The 21957-nt window shown below is 42.6% G+C and overlaps 1 protein-coding gene across 2 annotated transcripts; it reads left to right on the top strand.

Annotated features, from left to right (window-relative positions):
- The first annotated feature begins 13854 nt into the window (after positions 1–13854).
- Positions 13855–21534, top strand: PRSS35 (serine protease 35). 2 transcript variants are annotated; one of them, XM_040598813.1, is made up of 3 exons: positions 13858–13969; positions 15980–15981; positions 19905–21534. In XM_040598813.1, exon 3 carries the CDS (start codon positions 19920–19922, stop codon positions 21159–21161), a length of 1242 nt encoding a protein of 413 aa, XP_040454747.1. In that variant the 5' UTR covers positions 13858–13969; positions 15980–15981; positions 19905–19919; the 3' UTR covers positions 21162–21534. The 2 variants fall into 2 exon arrangements, with proteins under 2 accessions (XP_040454746.1, XP_040454747.1); XM_040598812.1 differs by lacking the exon at positions 15980–15981 and having other exon boundaries at positions 13855–13969.
- The last annotated feature ends 423 nt before the right edge of the window (positions 21535–21957 follow it).

Below are 21957 nucleotides of genomic sequence, written 5' to 3'. Positions count from 1 at the left end.
TTACCTCATCTAAATTTAGCCACCTAAGAGTTTAGCGTCTGTGAGTTATTCCAAAAAGGTAACTTTAGCCATTCAAGCTAATCTTTCTAGGCTCCCTCTATAGTTTTCTACAGATTCAAAGCCAAAACCCCTAATTGCTCTGCATTGACCCTTGAAACCCTTATTAAATGCCTCTCCTTTGTCCCGCATGCCTTACTAGCCCTCCTTGTCTTTAATCGAGTCATGAAGTTTCCTTTGATAGATCCTAGAGACAAAAAACATCTCACCCTAAAACAGATGGAGTAGATAAAGCTACAGAATATTGTGAGCTTGATTTTTTTTCCTCCATTGCTAAACACAAAATCTGGAAAAATCCAGAGGAAGCTGATTAGCTTAATGAAAGACACAGAGAGTTTATGTCAGAGGTACTGACAGTCTTGAAGTAGCTTATGTCTATGTCTCCCAGAAAGAAATCCAAATTGAATACCTGGAATATACTGAAGAAAATGGTATGTAATTACTTGCACTGTGGTCCTGTCTTAGCTGAAATAAACAACTGGAAACATACCAGGTTTAAGCTGAAGGTTTAGTTTGGACCGAACAATGGCTGGAATGAACAATCATACTGGTGAGGCATCTCATTCTGGTAGTGCTTATTCCCCTACACTGATACTGATACAGTGAATGCATTAAAGTGGCATGAAAACAGTCAACAAAATGGGAAGAGAGATCTGTCATTAATTTTTAAATGAAGGCCACTGTACACAATTTATTTTATTATATTATTTTTTTAAGAAGCTCATTATGATAGCATTGGCTCAGTTACTGTAACATTTTTATGGAAACTGATTTATGACACACTGTAGCTATATAAATTCTATAGGCTCTTATTCTTTGATGTAAAACTACTATGATGTTATGATGTCAATCCATGCGCAATTTAATTTCTAAAGAATGCACTGGAATACTGACAGCTATGATAACAATGTGAGGTGAGAGAAATAGCTCAAATAAGAATTTTTCCTTGACATATACTTGAATAATTTTATATTATATGGAGCTTACATTGATAAAATGTGGAAGCAGAACTTTGCTATTCGTTCTTTCTTATTAATTGGGTATAAACCATACAGTGTAAAAATCAGCAAGACTCCATGTACTCTCCCATAGCTTTTACGCCTGGTGTTGTGATGCAGCTATTGATAGTGGGTTCGTTCAGCTGATTTCCAGTATGCCCAGGGAACATAAGATGCTTTTGAGGTGAATGAAAGACTTAACAATTAGGCCTGCAGCTATTTCTGTGAGCTTGTGAAGGTCCAAACCATGCATAAATGCCCAGAGCAGATCATCTGGCTATGACCTATTTATTGAAAATAAGAGGCCTTTTTCTGTAAAGGCAGCCACAGACTCCCTCCTTCGTCTTTTCCACCATGTGATCGCAGCAGTGACAGTCCCACAGAAGTCACTCTCAACACGACTTTCCCTAACTACTTTTCTGTCTTCAGGAGAAATGACAATCTCTAACTGGCCTTTATGAAATTATTCTGCTTATCAATAAGAACCTAAATACCCTCCTTATCAATCAGCAATTTCTGAAACATGCAGACTTTTTATCTAATACAATACAAGATTCATCAAGTAAAACACCTGAGAAAGACAGAGGTGGCTGTGGTAAGGGAGGCTGAAAGCCCGGTGTGCTCTGTTGTGGGTTCTCCATCCTGCGAGACATATCGGATCACCTGCACAACTACAAAGCCCAAAGCTTAATTTTGCAGTCCTGTAATAGCACTGAATCTGAAATCTAAGAAACTATTTAAGACTAGTTAAATTGGTTTTAATGCTTTAGTTAATATCTGTAACTAGGGCCCAAAATCAACATGCTTAGAAAGATCCTTTACCAACTATTTCAATTTCACTGTTGTGTGCTGGGAATGAAAGAGGAATAGAAGAATAAGGAGGTTTCAATTAAACCAATTTAATTTTCTTTGATCTTGTAATGCAGGGTTAATAAGAAATAATTCTTTGTTCCTATAACTTCTGTGATTTGATTGCCTCCTTTCTAAATTGGGTGATTTGGCCCAATGATGACTTAACCACGTAGTATTTTTAACTCACTGAACTTCTGATTCAATATCAGTTTAAACCTTGATTTAAAGAAGTATCTTAATTCCTACGTAGAATATTGACATTTTTGGTACTTTAAGTCTTAGCAATATTGTCAGTGTTGTAATGTTTACTTATTACAAAGCAATGGAATTTGTTTTTTGCAAACATTAGCAGAACTGGTTTATTCTTTGGACAGCAGAATAGGCTTGAAAAATAAACAACCAGTAAATTAGCTGAGGTACATTAGTTTGGCCCACTCTACAAATTAAAACCTTTATCCAATAGCATTTCACACTTTTAGTAATTCATGGCAGTAATTAATTAATCTTATCTCTTTTTAAAATTATATGTTAGAAGTCAAAACAAAACTTTTCTTGAAGCAAAATAGGAACATTTTATAAAAGGAGAAATTTTCCTAGAGTCATCTCAAAAAAGACCCGTTCTAGAATTAATAAATGAGACTAACCAGTTGCAATACTGTATGTTTTACTAGAAAGAGCTGAGTCAGTGGAACTGAATCCAGTGTTTCCAATGCTTTCTGGCAAGTGAAAGAATAAAGAATCAAAAAATGAAGTCAGGATCATACTCTGGGAATACCATCATATTTTTCTAATGAACCCCATTCAATAAAATCTTAATTGAACATTTTAGAGTTAAGATAATAATGCTACTAAGCAGCAATATAGATTGCTGAAGTCAACAAAGCATGACTGCTAATGTAAATAAGAAAAAATCAGATACATGAATTTGCCCATTAGTCTTACCTTATGCCCTTTGGATTTTATTTTCTGTGCTTCGGTTTTTAACCTCGGTGTCATATTCATGTATTATTAAGTCACTAACAACTGTTTAAAAAGCTTGGCTTTCTGTAGCCCAGTGAATAATCTGGATGAGCTGTTTACCTCCCTAAAGGAATTTTCCTATGCAGAAGCCAGTGTGACATCCACTCAGACAATTCGTAGGCATAGTTTTGTTTGTGATGGGCTCTGCTTGTACACATAATTTGAAAATAATCTGAGGGTTGTAGTGATTTTTTTCTGGCAATTTGACCCATTACATTTGCTGCTTAAGTTTTACATCACTCATGTTGGTAAGTACACAATGCATTTTTGTGCCACGGGATACTCAAATTAATCAAATAATTCAATTATGCACTTGACATTCTTACAAACAGCATATGCTTGCGATACTTGGCCTTGTTTGCAAATGTACACGCAAGTGTTGTGTGCAATGCTCCATATCTACGTAAAGTTATGCCAACATGAAGACAGCGGTTATCCTGTTCTAGGCCTGTGTAAGCACACAGCTTTGAAAGTTTGAATAAATTGCTGAATGTACCTCGATGGGGATTAAATTCATGAAGTTCCAAGAGGGCAGATGCTCCCTTTCTAAATACTGCTAGCTGCCACATCCCCATTCAGACTTTCAGCAGGTTCCAGGTAGCAATGCAAACACATTAGTCCTAAGCCAAACGTATCCAACTGTGGAAAATTTTGGCATCTAGCAACATCTGGTCATGTGCTAAATCCAAGCCAGCCAGCCTGGGTCTTTCCTTTTTAATTCCTCCCCTGTGATTTGACAGATCTTGCAGGAAAAGTGCAGAAGAGTTGACGGAGACACTAATAGCTCTGTAGCTTTGCTCAGCCACTCTGAGGTTCATACAGCCCATCGCAGGCTGCAGTAAATGGCTATACATTGTAAGACCTTCCCATGGTTGAGAAAGAGAGTAATAAACTTGAAAACAGAATTAAAAATTAACTGGGAGAGAATCTCATTGACTTGGGACCCTCATTCTCTGGAAGAGTTTTACATTGTCCTAGAGGACTCCCTTTTATCATGCTGTTAGTAACTGGGAAGCTTTCTCCTGGCTAGGTGCTTGTTTAACTTGGAAGGCCTATGCCATTTTGTTCTGTAGTAAGCCTGTTATTTAGGCATAATTCTTTGGCATATATTTGCCAAAGTAAACCAAAGGACTGGGCATTTCCATATGCTTTTTGGCATTCTATAGTTCTTTCTCTAATCTATGTGACTTCAGCCAGTGTCTTCCTACTGCTACTCAGCACTGACCACCAAAGGGAAAGAAAGTACAAAGCTAATACATGGTAAATGAATTATTTTTTTTAAAAAAAAGCTCATATTAGAGAAAATTGAAATGCAGAACAATGTCATCAAAGTCAGTTCTGAACATGGACAAATGGAAAAATGCTTTCTGGAACAGCAAAGGTATCTTTTGTGTTCTTAGATAAAACTGCTGAACTAACTAAATAGGTTTAAACAGGAACTGCTTCTAGACTGTAGCTTGTATGCCAATTTTCAAATGAAGATATATTTTTAGATGCAGTTCATGAATTGCTAAACCCGAGATTTTTAAGTGGAAATGCAGAGCTGTTTCTGCAACAGTGTGCTGTCAGTAATTATGATTAAAACAGAATGGGCACTGGCACAAGCAGAGCAACTGCATCTATTTAAATCTCTTCTAAAACCAGTGTTGTGGCAACGGAAGTAATGTACGTATTTTATCCCATGCTGCAAAAATTCATTTATTATTTGTGTTATTATTATTTATAAAATCTTTATCCTAAACCGGGACTCTACAGTCATCTGCTGATTGTAGATGACTAAGGAGAGAGTAAAGTGATAATGGTCTGTGTGCTTGGTTTCTGCCCATCGATAGCCTAAGTGTGGTGAGTGTTCTCCAGGTGTCACACAAAGGGAGAGCTTTAAGGAAGGATTTGAAATGGCATCATGAAGTAAGAGAGAAGCTGCTTTTGAAGTGAGAGGGAGAGCAGGGAGGCAACACCAGAAGCAGGCAAAGTGTGATGGTGTTTGTTCAAACACGTAATGCGTGGAAAATACTGGATTATGTTACAGACAGTGAGAGGAGTTGTCACTGTAACAATAAACAGGACCTTAATGAAAATGAAATGAAGAAGCACAAGCCACAGATGAAGACAAATAGCTTATGCTTGCTGTGATAGAGAAGGGTTATCCACCCAGTAGTCCCACAACTTCTGGTAATAAACTGAACGTGTATAAATGTTTGCCTCTGCTGAAAACAAGGTGAAGTTCATACAAATACAAGAGGCAGGCAAATTCCACCTCAGGGAGTTTTGACAAAATATACTTTTAACGAGGATTTGGTAACTGAGTCATGTGCAGTTGTTGGTTTAAAAATCTTGGCTGAGCAGAGGTATGTGGATGGGTGATAATTCTTTAGAAGAGTATCAGTTTTCCATTACAAGTTGGGGCTATAATTTTTCATTTATTTAAACTTACATGAAATTAATTCTAAAGTCGATCTTCTTTCATCTGTTTTGCTTTAATACAGTTAAACTATGCAAGGAGACTATGGGCTACAGAGTTAATCAGAAGCAAAAAGTGTAATGGGTAGAGAAAGAGAATCTATGTGGTTATTGAACCTCCACCATCATTCTTCTCTCAAGACCTGATACAAAGGCCTGGGAATTTTTTCTGTTTTGCTTGGGCTTTGGGTTTGTCTCCCATACCTTACCAGTTGTACCAATAAGCAGGCCAAATAAATCAGGGGGATGAATATTATATTGGTATCAAATAATCCATAGAGTTGTGGAAGATGCCACCAAAGATGGATTCTGCAATACATTTAATTCAAAAAGTCATTCAAAATTAAAAGTGCGGATATGCTAGGATAAGAAATAAACCAATATGCTACTGTTGATCTGATGATACCTCTGAAAGTATTGGTCTGACATGAACTGCTTTCAAGTGTTGTTAGTGTCCCGCTCTGCACTGCTTGCATTGCATGTTTCATTGCAAATGTTATAGCTTGACAACCTGCTAGAGAGTTTTGAGGCAGGAATGAACAGAAGCAGAACTTCCTCTCAAACAAATTCAGCTCACATCATGGTTAAGTTAGCTCTTGTTTTGCCAACTGCTCTCCAGACTTACACCCAGATTTACAGTTTTCCCAAGCGACACCTGAAAAAGATAACAATAACGTGTTTTCTAATTTTTATCTTCTTCTTTGTCAGGGCAATCAAACTATTTTGTTAATTTGCCTGCCACAGGGGGAAAATGCATGCTGTAGCTTGCTCCTTCTGTCTTTCCTTGTCACCATACAGATCCTGTGAGAAAAGCCTCAGTGGGTCTCCGCCTGCCTGCATGAGGATGCACCTTGCCTGAACCTGGCATTGTAATGAGTGACAGTGAAAGAGAATGAGTTGCCAGACAGTCTTAGGACATGTCTTTACTAACATCAAGGTCAAATTTAGGTCAGGCTTTAAAAAAAAAAAAAAAGCTTAATTGTCCCTCAATATCTATTTATGTTTATCTATGGTTTCTTTCTGAGGATACTTTCGCCTGTAACCTCTTGAGAGCAATGCTAGACCTTCAGAAATCCTTAGGGCACTAGTACAGTCAGAACGGCAGACAGAAGACATGATTCTATGCAAACACTACTGCAGAAATCAACACTGAGAAAGTGCAAAGGGGTGTCTGATTACAGTGGAGAGTTTCTGCCTTCCCTTTCCTTGTTGAACTATTCACTGTGTTGTTAGCATGTGGAAATGATTCCAGCAGCAAGCTGAAAACCTACAGACAGCTTTAAAACTATTAGAAATATGCAGAGACTTTGAGAGCCAAGAATAGTTACGCGTATTTACTTCAATCTCTTGCACAGTATCACCCACAAAAAAGATCCCCCGTTACTTTAGCTGCAGCTGTAATTCCTCCCTTCAGTTACCAGCGTGACGGAGTCCTGCCTAATGCAGTGGAGAATACATGAACAGAAAACATAGGAGAGAGATATGTGGGGTGCAAAACAGAAAATTGAAGATTGCATTAAAAATGTGTCCCGCATGTTGTTTGGTCCTGGTTTTCCCTGCCAGTTTCAGAGATCCCAAAATAATGTATGCTTAACGTCCTCTGGACAGCAACGAGGCCCACCTCGCAACCCCAATGCTGTTATTTACCATGGGTTTTGGCAACAAATTCAGTGTTGTTTTCCTAATAGTAATCACGGTGCTGAGAGGTATAAAATGCCTGTGTTAGTTTCAGTGGAATATAAAGTTTGAAGTCTGAAGTGAAATCTTAAAAATTCCAACATTAGGAGCTATTACACTGTTAATAATTTTAGCAGAAACATCCAGCTATTTTGGGGTTGTGAATGGAATTTTAAAACAGTATCACCAGGTTTTCTTCAGATCTAACTTTATACCTACAGTTTACTAAGAATTAAAAAAAAAAAAAAAAGAAAAAGATTTGCCTTTTGATGGAACACTATTCTGGAATGTGGTTAAGTAAATGGTTCTTTTAAGGTGTGGTTTTTCCCTCAGGTTTATATTCAATTTATAAGTCATGCAGCTATAGCTGAAAAATTAATCTTGTACTCTCCTGGGCATGTTTGTGATGGCAGTAAATGGTTTATGGTCACCTTCAGTTACCACTGATAATAAAGACAATATTCCTTACTACCCTTGGATTAAGGCCAACATCCTTCCCCCCACTTTTTTTTTCTGAGCTCTTGAAAATGCAGTTTCTGTTACTGCACCTTTTCCTACTTTGTCCGTACTTCTAGGGGAAGATTGCTTCAATATTCTGTTTGAAAGTACCACAGGCACTCAGTTTTATTCAGAATGTCACATTTTCTCTGGTAATTGCTGTCAATTCCTTATTAACAAAGGAATGTCAAAAAAAAAAAAAAATTAAGATGCGCATTTAACAGCCACTGACTCTCTGCTGGTTTCAATACCGAGCTAAGGCACCATGTTCATCTTTCCCTGGAATCTCTTCTGGGATCAATCATGGTTGGGTCAATCATGCTGATGGTAGCTAAAATCTTATTTTATCTAACATGTCAACATTACTCTATTAACTCTCCTCTGTGGTATGCTGTTTCCATTATAGGAATTTAGAGGCTTGGGGAGGGAATGAATATTCAGCTTTAGCCAGACAAAGTCAGGGTTTTTTCCAAAATTTCTCAGTCTCTGGACATGCACTTCTTTTTTCCTCACATCGAAATGTCATTTATCCATATCATAGTATGCTGTATTACCACCTACAGTTCACTGATTTTCCAGTAAAGGTGCCGGTGAGCACAATGGGAATGTCAGTCGGAGGAAACTGTTTCCTTCAAAGTAATATGCTCACAAAAATGGTGTGGGTTCTTTTTTTCCTCAACAGTACCTGCCTGCAACCTGCCAACACATCATGTGTATAAAAATATTTGCCATCTGACACATCTCCAGAAATAAATACCTCTCTTTATGGAAATTTTCCTCAAAGAAAATGTTCACTTTATATATATATATATATATATATATATATATATATATATATATCTCCATGAGGAGACACATCAGGTAAGAATTACAGGTTTTGCTCTTTTAGCAATGATGAGTGAACAATCAACTCTTTTTCTACTAAACACATGAATGTCAGAACAATGAGCCTGCACAGCTTGATTTTCAACTGCTGTTCTAGGGGGAGACAAAAAAGATGAAAGGCAGGAGCTGGGTGGTGGCGGGGCTATTAACTTCCTCGATTCTGTAGAATTAGGAAAGCCTCTCTCCTATGGGTGATATGCTTACATATATCCAAATTTTTTTTTTTTTGAAGAAAGCATCCTCTTGATTTGACCACAGCTTGACATGGTTTTAACTCTGAAATTGGACGTTTATCTGTCTGTACTACTACAAAGCAGTGGGGGGGGGGGTTTCCAAGTCTATTATTTACCCATATATCTAGTTCATACACTCCTATTGTGAAAATCAGGTCACAACTAGATGCCTTGAGTTTCACACCGCTCCTTCATCATCTGTAAGTTTTTGTGTTGATGACATTGCACTTATGGCTAATATCCTTATTTCTGGCACTATACTCCCCTCGTACACCTACACCCGATTTAAAATAACTACCTCACCAGCCTGTACTGCAATAGTCCATTGGTCTATGCAGAATCCTCCTGAGCTAGCGATGCTGTTGTCGTCCTCTTTGTCCCCACTGTGCACACTTAAAAAATGATGCAATTTATTGCAGTCCTTGTGTCCTTTCCAAGTCCTCAAAGCCAGGGTCTCTAACAGAGGTCTGTTTCATTCAGTGTTTTAGTCTAACTAGTCAGCATTGTGTCATAGGAACATCTGAACAGCACAATAACCAACCCCAACTGGTCCACAAAACAAAAGGGCTTCTGTGGCAACAAGCTGCCACAGAAGAGACACTACCATGGAGACCATTCTTGATCCTGTAAGAAAGATCCATTGTGTTTCACATCCCTTTATTCTGAGAGCAGTAGGAATTATCTCACTTCCATTGATCATGAGTCAATGAGTTATCCGAAGTTTAGTGTTTGAGGACTGTAAAAGTGTTAAAGCTCATAAAAAAATAGTCTTCCTGAGACAAGTAGAAAGGAAATGAAACATATGATATCAGCTGAGCTGGAAAAGCACCCAGAGGTAGCTTGAGAATTAAAGTGTGAAGAAAAGAGAGTTACCTGCACCATCAAGTAATCGCTAGTTTTGCAATAAAGTACATGTATACATGAGTAGAAGAAAGACTGAAGGGAAGAAGGGAAGAGATTAAAGCTGACTACCTTGGGGTATGGCAAGGGACTATGCACTGAACTTTTAATTTGGTGATAGGTACTTGCATTCTTTTTGAAATCTATGAAACTTGTTTCAGTTTTCCTGAGTTGTACCTGCATGTTTGCTCTTCCTATAAATCATATGTGAAAGAATATTCTGTGGCTAGGTATATCTGCCTGCTAAGGCACAATGCACTATATGGAATACAATTCCGAGACTGCAGACAAGGCATGTTGTTGCTACTATCAAATATTTTTTGCATGTGTGCAAGACCCACATGAGAGCATTGTAAGGCCAGATGACATTCCAGGGGCAGCTGCCCAGCCGGTGCATCCATGGTCAGCATATGTTGCCCACAGGGAAAGGTGCAGCTCCTATCTCAAATTTCTACCTGAAAAAAGATCTAGGAGAATCTTATTAGGAAACATTTTGTACCTTTTCTACCCTAACATAACAATACTACAGTTCTGTGAATTCACTCAAATCCAGGGTACAAATCTGATGGTAAAAACTTGGGGGTTTTCTCTCTATTGTCTTTATAGATGCAGGAAGAATTTTGATAGAAGTCAGTACATTCTTGATGTTAATGCAGATTTGTTTTTATTTTTTTCTCCGACACTTTTTATTACTATTTATTTATTTTGGGTGTCAGTCTTTCAAAGCTCAGTTCCAAGTGAACATCTCTCAGTTGGTATACAATGTCAAACTTATTTTTGGAACATGTAGAAATTCCGAAAGGGCTCACTAATCTTCTAATGAGATAAAATTACTTCTGAAGTATAAAATTAGCATGCTGGAAGTCTTCCAACAATTATATTTTTACAGCCCCACCATGTATATTATACAGTGTGTTTCTAAAGAAACAGTACTCTGAAATATGTATTCTTCATGTTTTTTGCAAACTATATTTTGAGGAAATTTTTAATGTGATACTTATTTTTTTTAAAAAAAAGCCCTCTAAATTTTTATAAAGAATTATTCAAAATGCATAATCTTTTATTGCAAGAAATAAAATATTAGTAATAAAACAGGATCAAAGGAAAATGGTTTAAAATAATTAAAAAAACATGAATATAAGTTGTGCTCGTAAATTTATTCCAATTTTTCTACAAAATTTTTTACAATGTTTTACAAAGTTTGAGAACTTGCAGTGAGTGTCACTGAGAAGAAAGAGGAATGTGAAAGCAGGAGTCAAATCTATTAGTATTAGACAGGTAATCTTTCAGGTAAAAAAAGAAAGCATGAAATAAATGGTGCAGCCCAGATTCTGAAAGCAGGAGTGAGCAGAGCGATGCAGCAGAAACACATTGATCCCATCATCCGGAGTGCAGTAAACAGAAATGAACCTCTGCTAGCCAAATTTTCTGAAAGACGGGAAACAAACTATAGGACTAAGGGATCAGTTTTTGTAGGAATGATAGATTACCAATAGCAATCTGCTGACCCTGCACTGTTCAGCGTATTCATAAATGACCTGGAAAGGGGATCAGTAGCCAAGTCACAAAGTCTAATGAGGCTATCAAGTTATTTAGGTTAATAAAGATGACACAACCTTGAAGATCTGCAGACAAGTTTATGGAAGGGAGAGACTGATCAATAAAATGGCAGATGGAGTTCAATGTAGATAAATGTGAATTGATGTAGAAGGGGGGAAATGGTCCTTACTTCAAGTATGAAAAGGCAGGTTCTGATCTGGTCATTACTTCTCGGGAGAGAGAGTCCTGGAGTTATGAAAAGGGCTCCATGGGAACATCAGCCTGGTGCTCAACAGCTGCCAAAAAAAATAAAAAGTACCAGGAAGTGTTAAGAAATCAGTAGAAAACTAAACAAAGACTATCTTCCAGGTGCCACAGAAATCCATATTTTGCTCGCATCTTCTGTACAGGTAAAGAATCACAGAAATATTGGTTGAGAGGGACCTCTGCAGGTCACCGAGTCCCACCAAGCTCCTACTTGAAGCAGAACTAATGCCAACACTTGACCAGGTCAGCAGTGGCTCTGCATAGCTAAATGTTGGAAATGACCAAGGATGGCAATTCCACAACATGTCTGGGCAATTTTTTCCAGTGTTGCATGTCCCTTTTGGTGAAGAAATTTTTCCCAGTCTGAACCTCCCAAGCTGCAGCTGCTGTTGCTCAACACAGCTGCCCAATGCTAGTAGCTGTTGCTTCTTGTTTTCTACTTGCCACTGCCAGGAAGGGTTTGCCTGCATCATCTTTTGGATGCTGTTCTGGTCCCTGCATGTCAGCAGTAGGATGGGAAACAGGAATGTCTTTCATGTAAAGTAGAATCCTTCAAGGTGGGAGAAGGGCTACAAAGCGTATGATAAAGAATTAGTGAGCATCCAATGAAGCTAGCAGTAGCCAGGTTGAAAATGCACAAAAGGAGGCAGGTTTTTGCACAACACAAGGCTGACCTGTGGAACTTGTCACCACAGCAGGTCATAGGTTCTACAGATCTATGTAGGTTTTAGGGAAGATGGGCAAGTAATGGAAGAAATCCAGTGAAGATTACTAAGGTCATAGAAACTACATCTACCTCAGAAAATCTCTGAGTTTGAAATAATGGTGGCAGAAAAAGTGCTGGAGGGGACTATTGCATGAGCTTGCTCTTTACTAATGTGACATGACATAGGTCCAGCAAAGCCCTTGGCCTCACCCAGTATGGAAACTCTTATGTTCAAGAAATTGCTTGTCACTTATTTCTGTCTTGCCTGGTTAATTAAATGGGGAATTCTTCAGCTCATTTTCTCAGGCACATGAATAATTATTATTACACATTGGTTTTAAATCGTATGCACAACAGCAACAAAACCAGAACTGCAAACAAAATTTACGTTTTGAAGAAATCAACCCCAGTCTTTGAAACAAAACTGCAGGGTGCAGTTCCTGGCCAAAGGCTTATTTGGAATCTATTTATATAATTGGTACCACTAAATTTCAGAAGTTAAGTCTTTAAAAAGAAGGATATCCCTACAATTAATACAATGAAACAGTGCTCTGGAGATCTCAGTCTGATCTCTAGCAATGCCACAAATTTGCAGCTGGTTTTGGCAAAAAAAGCGGGCCCTCACCTAGTGTGAGGGGAGTTTTCAGCAGGTGAACTCACTTAGGCTAAGTAAGATGAACTTACTTAGGCTAAGCACTTCCAAAAGTGCCTAGTGAACGAGCTTTTCACCTTGCGGTGGAGAGCTTTGGGGAGGACCTGATTGTAGTACAAGGGGCTGATCCATGGGGGACCGCCACCCAAAGCTTTCTGCCTTGAGAGGGGAGATGAAAGGGACACCAAGGGAAGGGGGAAGCAGAAAAAGAGGGGTCAAAAGTGATGAGAAAAAGAGGGAGGCCTTTCACACCTGGCTTCTGAGGCCCTGGGGAGTGGGACCGGGAGGGTCCCTGAGGAGCGGAGGGTCCCTGAGGTGCGGGGCCGGGAGGGGTCCCTGAGGAGCGGAGGGTCCCTGAGGTGCGGAGGGTCCCTGAGGAGCGGGGCCGGGAGGGTCCCTGAGGAGCGGGGCCGGGAGGGGTCCCTGAGGAGCGGAGGGTCCCTGATGAGCGGAGGGTCCCTGAGGAGCGGGGCCGGGGGGGTCCCTGAGGAGCGAGGGCGGGGGGGCGCGGGCAGTCCACGGGACCGGGTCACGCCTGTCCCCGCAGCCGCAAGCCCCGTGCCAGCCCGGGGAGCTTCCTGTGGAGCCGGCAGCCGCCCCCCCCCCCCCCCCTTCCCCAACAGCCCCGCGGCGGGTCAGGGCGGAGCGGCCCGTCCCACTGCCGCTGCCACCGCCGCCGCCCGGCCCCGTCGTGCCCGACAGCCCCGGCCCAGCGCAGGTGGCGCAGAGCGGGCGGTGCGGCGCCCCCCCGCCATTTCCCCCCGGGACGGGGTCCCTCCGCCTCCCCTCTTGTCTCCGCCTCCCCCCCCCCCCCGGCCCGGGCAGCCTCTCCCGCCCCGTCCCTGAGCGGGTCACCCCGGCTCCCCGCCCGGCGCCGAGAGGAAGCCTCTCCCGGGGCGATGCGCCTCCCCGCCCGGCTGGCTGAGCCCCTTCTTCCCTTCCCATCCGAGGAGATACCGGGATCTGCCTCCTCTCCGCTCCCCTCGGCCCTCCCCCTCTCGCCCTCCCGGCCTCCTCCCTCTCGCCTCCTTTTTCCTTTTTTTTTTTTTTTTTTTTTTTTTTTTCCTTTTTCCATCCCCTCCCCCGCCTGGGAAGACCTGGCCGCTCCCCCCGCCCCGTCCTCAGTAGCCGCGGGCGCTGGGCGGCGGGCGGGCGGCGCGGAGCGGGGAGCCTGCGCCCCGGGGCTGTGGCCTCCTTCCCCTCCGTTCGTCCTGCGGGGTGCCAGGTATGAACGCGACCCTTCCCGGCGCCCGCGGGGGACAGACAGCCTGTGCCGAGCGACCTGGCCGGGCAGCGCTGGCCGGGCCGGCTGGGAGCTGGGGATGGGGGCTGAGGGTGGCTGCCCGGGGCCGGGGCAGCCCGGGGGCCGGGGACCGGGCAGTCCTAGGGAACGTCCGTAAGGTGATTTTTTTTTTTTTTTTCCCCGATGTCATTCTTCCTACACGGGTCGTTTTAAAAAACGATGAGGCTGAGCGGTGTCAGTACGTCGGGCTTGGCAGCTGAAGGGTTTTGTGTAAAGCTCCTGCCTCTTTAGCCTGATGGATATACTTTTCAGAGGACCAAAACGTGACACGTTTCTTCGGTCCTTTTTTCATATTATTATTTGAAGCTAGTTTCACAAGACGGCTAACGGGACAGAAGCAAGCGGCATTATTTATCGGGCTTTCAGGGGTTTGTCTCTGTGCTGTGTCTTCTGCGGGGAGCGGGCAATGAGCCTCCTCACCCTTCAAAACAACCTCTCCTTTAACTCTGATTCACCCTCTCAGTATTCGCGCTACCATCCCCGCGCTGTTCTGGAGCTGACACTAATTTCATCCAGATTCGTCACTGCTGGAAGCAGATTTATCTTGGAATGGCAAAACCCGCCGTGCCAAGGTATTTAAACTTGCAGGCTTTGGAGAAAGGGAAGTCCTTTGGACCAGGCGCGGAAAAGCAGAGCCTCCCGCGGAAAGCAGGACCAGGGGATGGCTAAAGAGCTGTAGAGTTAGAGCCTTCCTCTCCAAACCCTCGGCTTCTCCAAGGAAAACCCTCGGCTTTACCGTGCCAAGGCATAGGAGCGGCCGGCAGAAGCAGAGCGGGCGGGGAAAGGCGGCCATCCCAGAAAAGCCCCCCGTCCCCCACCGTTCCTCCGGCTGGTTCCCGGCCGGTGCCCGTCTGCTCCCGCCCCGGCTGGCAGGGCTCGACGCCCGGAGCCGCTCAGCGGCGGAGCGGCGAGAGGGACACCCCTCACTCCTCGCCTCCTCCCGGCCGGGAGGAGAGGGCAGAAGAGCTCGGCGGCGGGGAGCGCTGGGGGGCGCGGGGGCTGCCGCAGGGCCAGCCCGGGACCCGGACCCGGGGGCCGCCGGCAGAGGGTTAAGGCTGGGCCGCTGCCGGCTGTGCGGGGGCGCCACCCCGCGGCCACGGCGGGGGCAGCCGGCGCAGGGGAAGGGAAGACCCGTCGGAGGTGAAGCCCCCCGTTCCCGTCGCCGTTCGCATCGCCCTTTCCTTATTTCCCCCTTTCTTTCTTTATTTCCCCCTGCGTGCGTGATTTCCGAAATGAGCTCTCACACCTGCAGTGTAAATTAGTTCTTATGCCTACTGAAGCGGCTTAAATTCTGTAAGAGCCAGGAGTCGCAGAGGGGTTTTCTATGTAAGAGCAGAGCTCGTAACATAGAGTGAGCACACCCGGAGGGGTGAAGGGGGCAGCGGCAGATAAGGCTGAGGTAATGCTTTCTTCCAGGGAGTGTGAGATTTCCAAAATTTGTCCTTTATTTTGCTTTCTCAGAGTAGATCCATTAATTCCAACTTTCAGGCCATTTCAAGGCCAAAAACAGTTAAAAGAGCTGGTGACTGTAGCAGCCTCTAATATTTTATGGTCTGAAAATTGCATTTAAAAGTATGTGAGCTTTAAAATTTAAAAGTATGTAAGTTTGAAATGGGCTGACTTTCCTGCAAAAAGAAGGAAACCCCAGAGCAGAGGCTGCACTGAACAGACCAAGATAAAATGCTGCCAGGTAGCTGGACACAACTTTTCTTCTGTCTGAGCTACACTGATAGGGAAATTCCCTCTGGGGTAGCCTGAAGAGAAACATATTCTAGGTCTGCTTGACTACAAGCCTTTCCCTGACCATTTGAGATGCATTGTGCCAGAGTATGATAAGTTATAATGATCGAATATTTGAAGGGTATCCTGAAAAGTTAGGACATGGGTAGATTTTGTCTTGGGAATTCAGAAAAAATTGATGTTGGAAGCAAGAAGTGAGAAGAACTGAAAATATTTTTAATTGAATACATCTGGCAGCTGGAATGCCACCAAACAGGGAGTCCTTACCATTAGCAGCTGAATTTGGAAACCGGAGGAAGAATTTCAACATTTTCATGGAGCTGGGGCTCTCACTTTCTAGTCTTCTCTGTCTTCTCTGAAGCAATTCATCCTACCATAAATACAGAGCTGACTCAAGGCTTCTAATTACTCTAAGCCAACCCAAACTTGTATGGGAAAAGGCAAGGAGAGGGCAGAGCAGCCTGGATTTTGGAAGAAGATTGGAGAACCACGTGGCAGAAAGTGTGAGTAAGTGTTGAGGGTTTTTCCTTGCATTTAGCCTGTAGCCTTTCCTCTGGAGGCTGTATTCTCTCTTCCCTTCTGTCACCCTGCAAAGGGTGCCTTTGCAGCTATCTACACATTTCTATCCCCAACATCTGGCAAGAGGAAGCCCTGTGTTTCCCCCTGGCTGGCAACCTGTACTGGGCCATGGAAACTGCTGATGTTGCCTGTGCTTGAAGCTGGCCTTGCGTAAATTGAAAAGATTGTGTTAGTAAACAGAGCTTGAGTGCATGGCTGTAAATGACAATGCTGCCTAGTAGGACGACTGCTCTGGTCTGTAATGAGAATTACCATTTTTATCAAGTTCCTCAGCTTGGACTTCTTCCAGTTCTACTGAAGTGTAGTTAGTTCATTAGGAGCAACAAGTAGATCATTATAAATGATGAAAATCTTGGCTTCCAAGACAGCTTTTGTAAGTAGTGAGCATTTGATTACAGTATTTCAAATGGGAGGCTCCAATGCCTCTATTGAGGGTTCTGTGTTTCAGGTTTTTTTCTTTTTAAAGAGTGGTGGAGGAGAGCCATAGTACTCCACTCATTTGCTTGCAGAAAGTCTCTCTATAAAGCACAGTTAGTTATGGGTCCAGCTAGGAGGACTTCAGCCATCACAGTGGAATAACATCAACGCAGGCACCTCTAAGACTTTCTGTATGAACTAGCAGTTAGTGAATGAACTTTCCTTAGGGCTCACAAAATTGAGCTACAGAGAAATATCAAATACCCAGACCCTGAGTAAGATCTGAGAAAGGGAGGAGTATTCCAGGAAAGAACATAGAAAAGGCATTCTCGAGCCTGACAGAAGAGCTGTGTTTCTTAATACCTTGTATCTGTTCAACAGTGATATTAGGGCAAAGCAATTTAAAACCAGCTTTCCCCATTTAATATTCCATTATTTGTCATCAAACCGTGCTAGTTGGAGACAGGCTGAACGTAAAAAAGAGGAGAAACTTCCCCATGCAACATGTACGGCTGTGGAACTCCTTGATGCTGAACATTGTGGATGCAAAATTTTATATGGGTTCAAGGGAAGACTGGGCAGCTATGGGAGAGAAATCCACTGAGGTTTCCTCACGCTACAGAAACTGCCTCTGGTTTAAAGTCCATGAGGTGCAACTGGTTATAAGATAAGAGGCTATGAGGGAGGAGAGACATACGTGGTTGCCCTATTCTTGTGCTCTACCCAATGCATCCAGATCTGGCCAGGGTCAGAAACAGGATTTTAGGTGAGATGGACCTTTGGTCAGGCCAAGGAAAGCTGTTCTTATATTCTCAACATAGTATTTCTGTATTTTGACACCTTATAATTGATCCATAGATACATAAAATTATCATTCTTTTCAATTTTAGTACTAATTGAGCAATAACCAGAGCAACAGCTTGAAGGTAACTAAAAGTTAATGTTTAAATATGTGCATTTCTGCTATACCAGTAACAGGCTGGTATGGTCAACTGGAATCTGCAAAATCTTGTGCCTGGGACCACTCTGCTCTGCTTTCAAAACCTTCAGATATCTTTTAGTATGACTACATAAACTCCAGAGCTTAGGCCTGTGAGTCACTGTAATCTCCAGATGTCTTAACAAAGTCCACGCATCTCCAAAACTTGAGTTAGCTACTTTAAATCCAGGTTGGGTATCTTTATACTGTATTGTAAAATGTGTTTTATGTATATCCGACTAAGTAAACTCTGGGTCAAAGTTGGTGTCCCATGCTGGTGAAGGTGAAAAGCATCAAAAATTACGCAAAAACAAACCCGCCCTCTGAATTGGGCATCAGAAGCAACAAGCTGTATTTGAACTGTAGCGCTCAGCTAAAAAGGGGTAATTATTACCTCTTATAGACAAGAACTGTGCCTATATGGTGAAGGTGCCTCAAAATTATAGGAGTCATTTGTCCATTTTACAGCTTTTAAACTGATGTTACCACTTATTTTTCCGTGTTGCATACATACTCCTCATTTTTCATGCTAGATCTTTCTCCAGCTCGTAACCAGGCTGTTTCACTGGATAACAGTAGTTATTCTAAGCTCAGCCCGAGAAGAGGAAAGTGGTTATCTTTGCACTGGTTTACATTGCCATTACTACGTAAACCAGAGAGCTGAACTACATATATATCCTTGAATTGCTTGGCTTTGAAAGTTTAATCATAGGCCCTTTTTTTTCTGCACAGCTGAGGTTTCCATGTAATTGGAATGGAGGATATGAGAACAGAATACAGCTTTCCCCATGGCAGCAGCCAGTAGTTGGTTAATGCCATGGATACCACTGCTGCCAGAGGAGAAATATGGTCTTTTCAGTAATGCTTTGAGCTCAGAATCAAGACTTCTGGGTTCGGTTTCTGGCTCTGCCACAGACTTCCAACAATTTTGCATTCTTTCTGCGCATTTCCCAACTACAGATGGGAATAATACTGCTTTTTGTCTTTCTCACTTAAAGTATTAGCTTTTTTTGTGGTGCATCACCCCATCTAGGTGGGGCTTTCCACATGTGATCATAAGACACAGACAGCACAGTTCCTGCAGCCTTTGTGGGATCCTGCAGGAAAAAGGCGTGTGATGAGTCAGCAGATTTGTCCCTCCTACTTGGCTGGGCTTTCCTGCGTGTATATGACTAGGAGACTCTTCTAGACCAGCAACCTTCTACTTTCCCCACTCACGTCTCCCCTCCAACCATAGGTTTTACAATTTTTTGACATTCTGAGAGAGATTCAGACACCCACACGTAGAAAATGAATGAGGTTTCGGTGGCCACGGCACACAGGGAGATACAACACAGGATCTGCAGGAGACTCATGCCTTTCAGAGCAGCAGAAGCTGAAAGCATTTAAAATGGAACTTTCCAGCTTGTTTAGGTGCCCAAATTGCTCCATCTGTCACATCCAGACAACATAAACTTTAAAAGGGCAAAAGAGATGTTTCTAAGTTAGTTCCTTGGGAGAGCTATTAACAAAGTGCCATTTTCCATGGCAGGCAGGTTCACAGGTCTTAGCTGGGTGTGTAACGCAGAACCATTGGTGACTTTTAGGTCACTTAAAGCTGCTACTTTTTTGGCCATTACATGAAAGAGCACAATTGGTCTGGTTTCCTAAGGGTTCCTAAGTCTCATGAGCGTAGTCTGTCTGTCCATCCCTGCCCGATTACCAACTTTTGAATGCAATTTTTGAATACATTGGTGGTTTTCAACCATGTTCTACCTACAGCCAGTAGCTATAGAGAAAAGCAGCAGGAGCGTAAAGCATAATTGCATTCCTATGGAATAAATAAAAACAGGGTGCTGTACAGCGTGGGATGACTCAGCCTGCTGCCCCACTGAGGGAAAACTAGGTAAAATTCAGCCGTTTCCACCTTCCAGTAGGTAGCTCAGCATGGATGCTGGCTGACTCGTTTGCATCCATCTTGCTAGAGACTGTTGGAAGCATCAGAGGCAATACAGGGAATATCTGAGGCATTTCTATTTTGAGCAGAGTGTTAAATTCTGTTCCCGTGACGTCAGCGCTAATATTGCATGATTATACTTTGAAGATAGTAAGATAACTGTGTATTTCCAAAGCGTATTTTCAAATCTCTCTTTCTTGTTTTAGAAAAAAATAGATAAAATGGAGCACATGTTACTGGTATTCATGTTTTTCATACCTGTATTGAGTCTCACTGACGGAACAGAAACCGAACAAGATTTTACTTGGCACTTAAAGAAGATTCCCCAGATTGTGAGTGAAAGAACTTTCTCCCTTGACAGCCCCAAATTTGAAGCAAAAACCAAATTAGAGCTGAACAGCGTATGTGGAATTGAATGTCAAAGAAAACTGCCGGTGCCGAGCTTGTCTGAGTTGAAGGACCTCTTCTCCTATGAGACCATTTTTGAAAACGGCACACGGACCCTGACTGAAGTGAATGTCCTCGGTCTAGTGCTTGACCCAGCTGGAAACACAACCACACAAAGGTCCTCGAGAAAGAAGAGGCAGATATACGGAACGGACAGTAGGTTCAGCATCTATGACAAGCGGTTTATGACCAACTTTCCGTTCAACACAGCTGTGAAGATCTCCACTGGCTGTAGTGGCATTCTCATTTCCCCCAAGCATGTGCTAACAGCTGCCCACTGTCTGCACAACGGCAAGGACTACGTTAAGGGCAGCAAAAGACTGAGGGTGGGCCTGATGAAGACGAAATCCAGAGGCGAGGGCAGGAAACGCAAAGGTGCTAAAAGAAACAGGAGAGAAGTTTCTGCGGCCCAAGAGGATCCTGAAGTTGCCCCAGAACTAAGGCGACAATCCAAAGGTGGTGGGAGAAAGCAGAGGAGATCTGGGAGGAAGCAGGGGACCTCAGATGGCATGCCCTCCTTCCAGTGGACGAGGGTGAAGAGTACCCACATCCCAAAAGGCTGGTTTAAGGGTGTGTCTGGGGATATTGCCCTGGATTATGATTATGCTGTTCTTGAGCTCAAGCGTCCCCACAAAAGGAGATACATGGAGCTGGGAATAAGCCCGACAATCAAAATGATGCCTGGGAGCATGATCCACTTCTCAGGTTTTGACAATGATCGATCTGGGCAGCTGGTCTATAGATTTTGTAGCATTTCTGATGAGTCCAATGATCTCTTTTATCAGTACTGTGATGCTGAACCTGGCTCCACTGGATCTGGTGTCTATCTCCGTCTTAAGGAGCCAAACAAAAAGAAGTGGAAACGCAAGATCATCGCTGTTTACTCTGGCCATCAGTGGGTGGATGTCAATGGTGAACAGCAGGATTACAATGTAGCAGTAAGAATTACTCCTCTCAAATATGCCCAGATTTGCTTCTGGATACACGGGAATGATGAGAATTGCACACAGGGCTGAAGAGAGCTGAACCTGACTCACTCAGCACCCGTACTACCGTAGAGCGCAAGTCTGCAGCAGCACTTACTGGAAGAACATCACTCCATGTCAGGATGTTTTCGAACTCAAAGCTCACAAGTAATCTTATATGGTGACTTGAGGAGCGCTGAATTGCTGGGGGGTGGGTAGAATTGTCAAACAAAATATTTCCAATTGTAATCAACCCTAGATATGCCCTTAAAATCCCAAACTATATTTATGTTTGCAATTGTGATAAATTCAAATAATTCACATCAGAAAAAAAAATGACTACACCTGTTTGTCATTTTTTTTCCAAGGGAAGAATTGAAGTCTCAAACTGGTTTTATTAAACAATATCTATTTTTCCAATGGATTTGCTTTTCTCAGGGTTCTGTTTCAATTCTTCAAATGCAATTCTGCATTATGTGCAGAATGATCCAGAGAACTGCATGAGACCAAGACATTCTTTGGGCATTCTGTGAAGACCACAGCTCCACATTGAGAAGCAGCAGTCTAGTTCATGCATGTTAGTTTGGAAAACTTCCTCCTCTGGTTGCTGCAGGAAGAATTCCATGGAATTCCCAAATTTCTGTAGCTGAAGATTAGACCTTAAAGACAAGTTTCTCTTCATTGCTCAGTAAAACCAGAAAAAATAAGTCAATGAACATGGAAGTGTCCGTGTTTGGAAGAAGAAACATCAGTACATAATTTAATGCCTTCAAATCTTCTTTGAAAGCTATAGAAGTCTTAAACACATGCATTTGCATTCCAATTAGTATTTGGAGAGCTGTAGGTT

The sequence above is a fragment of the Falco naumanni genome, chromosome 6, assembly GCF_017639655.2.
Source record: "Falco naumanni isolate bFalNau1 chromosome 6, bFalNau1.pat, whole genome shotgun sequence".
Taxonomy (NCBI): domain Eukaryota; kingdom Metazoa; phylum Chordata; class Aves; order Falconiformes; family Falconidae; genus Falco; species Falco naumanni.
Note: the sequence above shows the minus strand (reverse complement) of the source record. Positions and strands in the feature narration are given on the sequence as shown.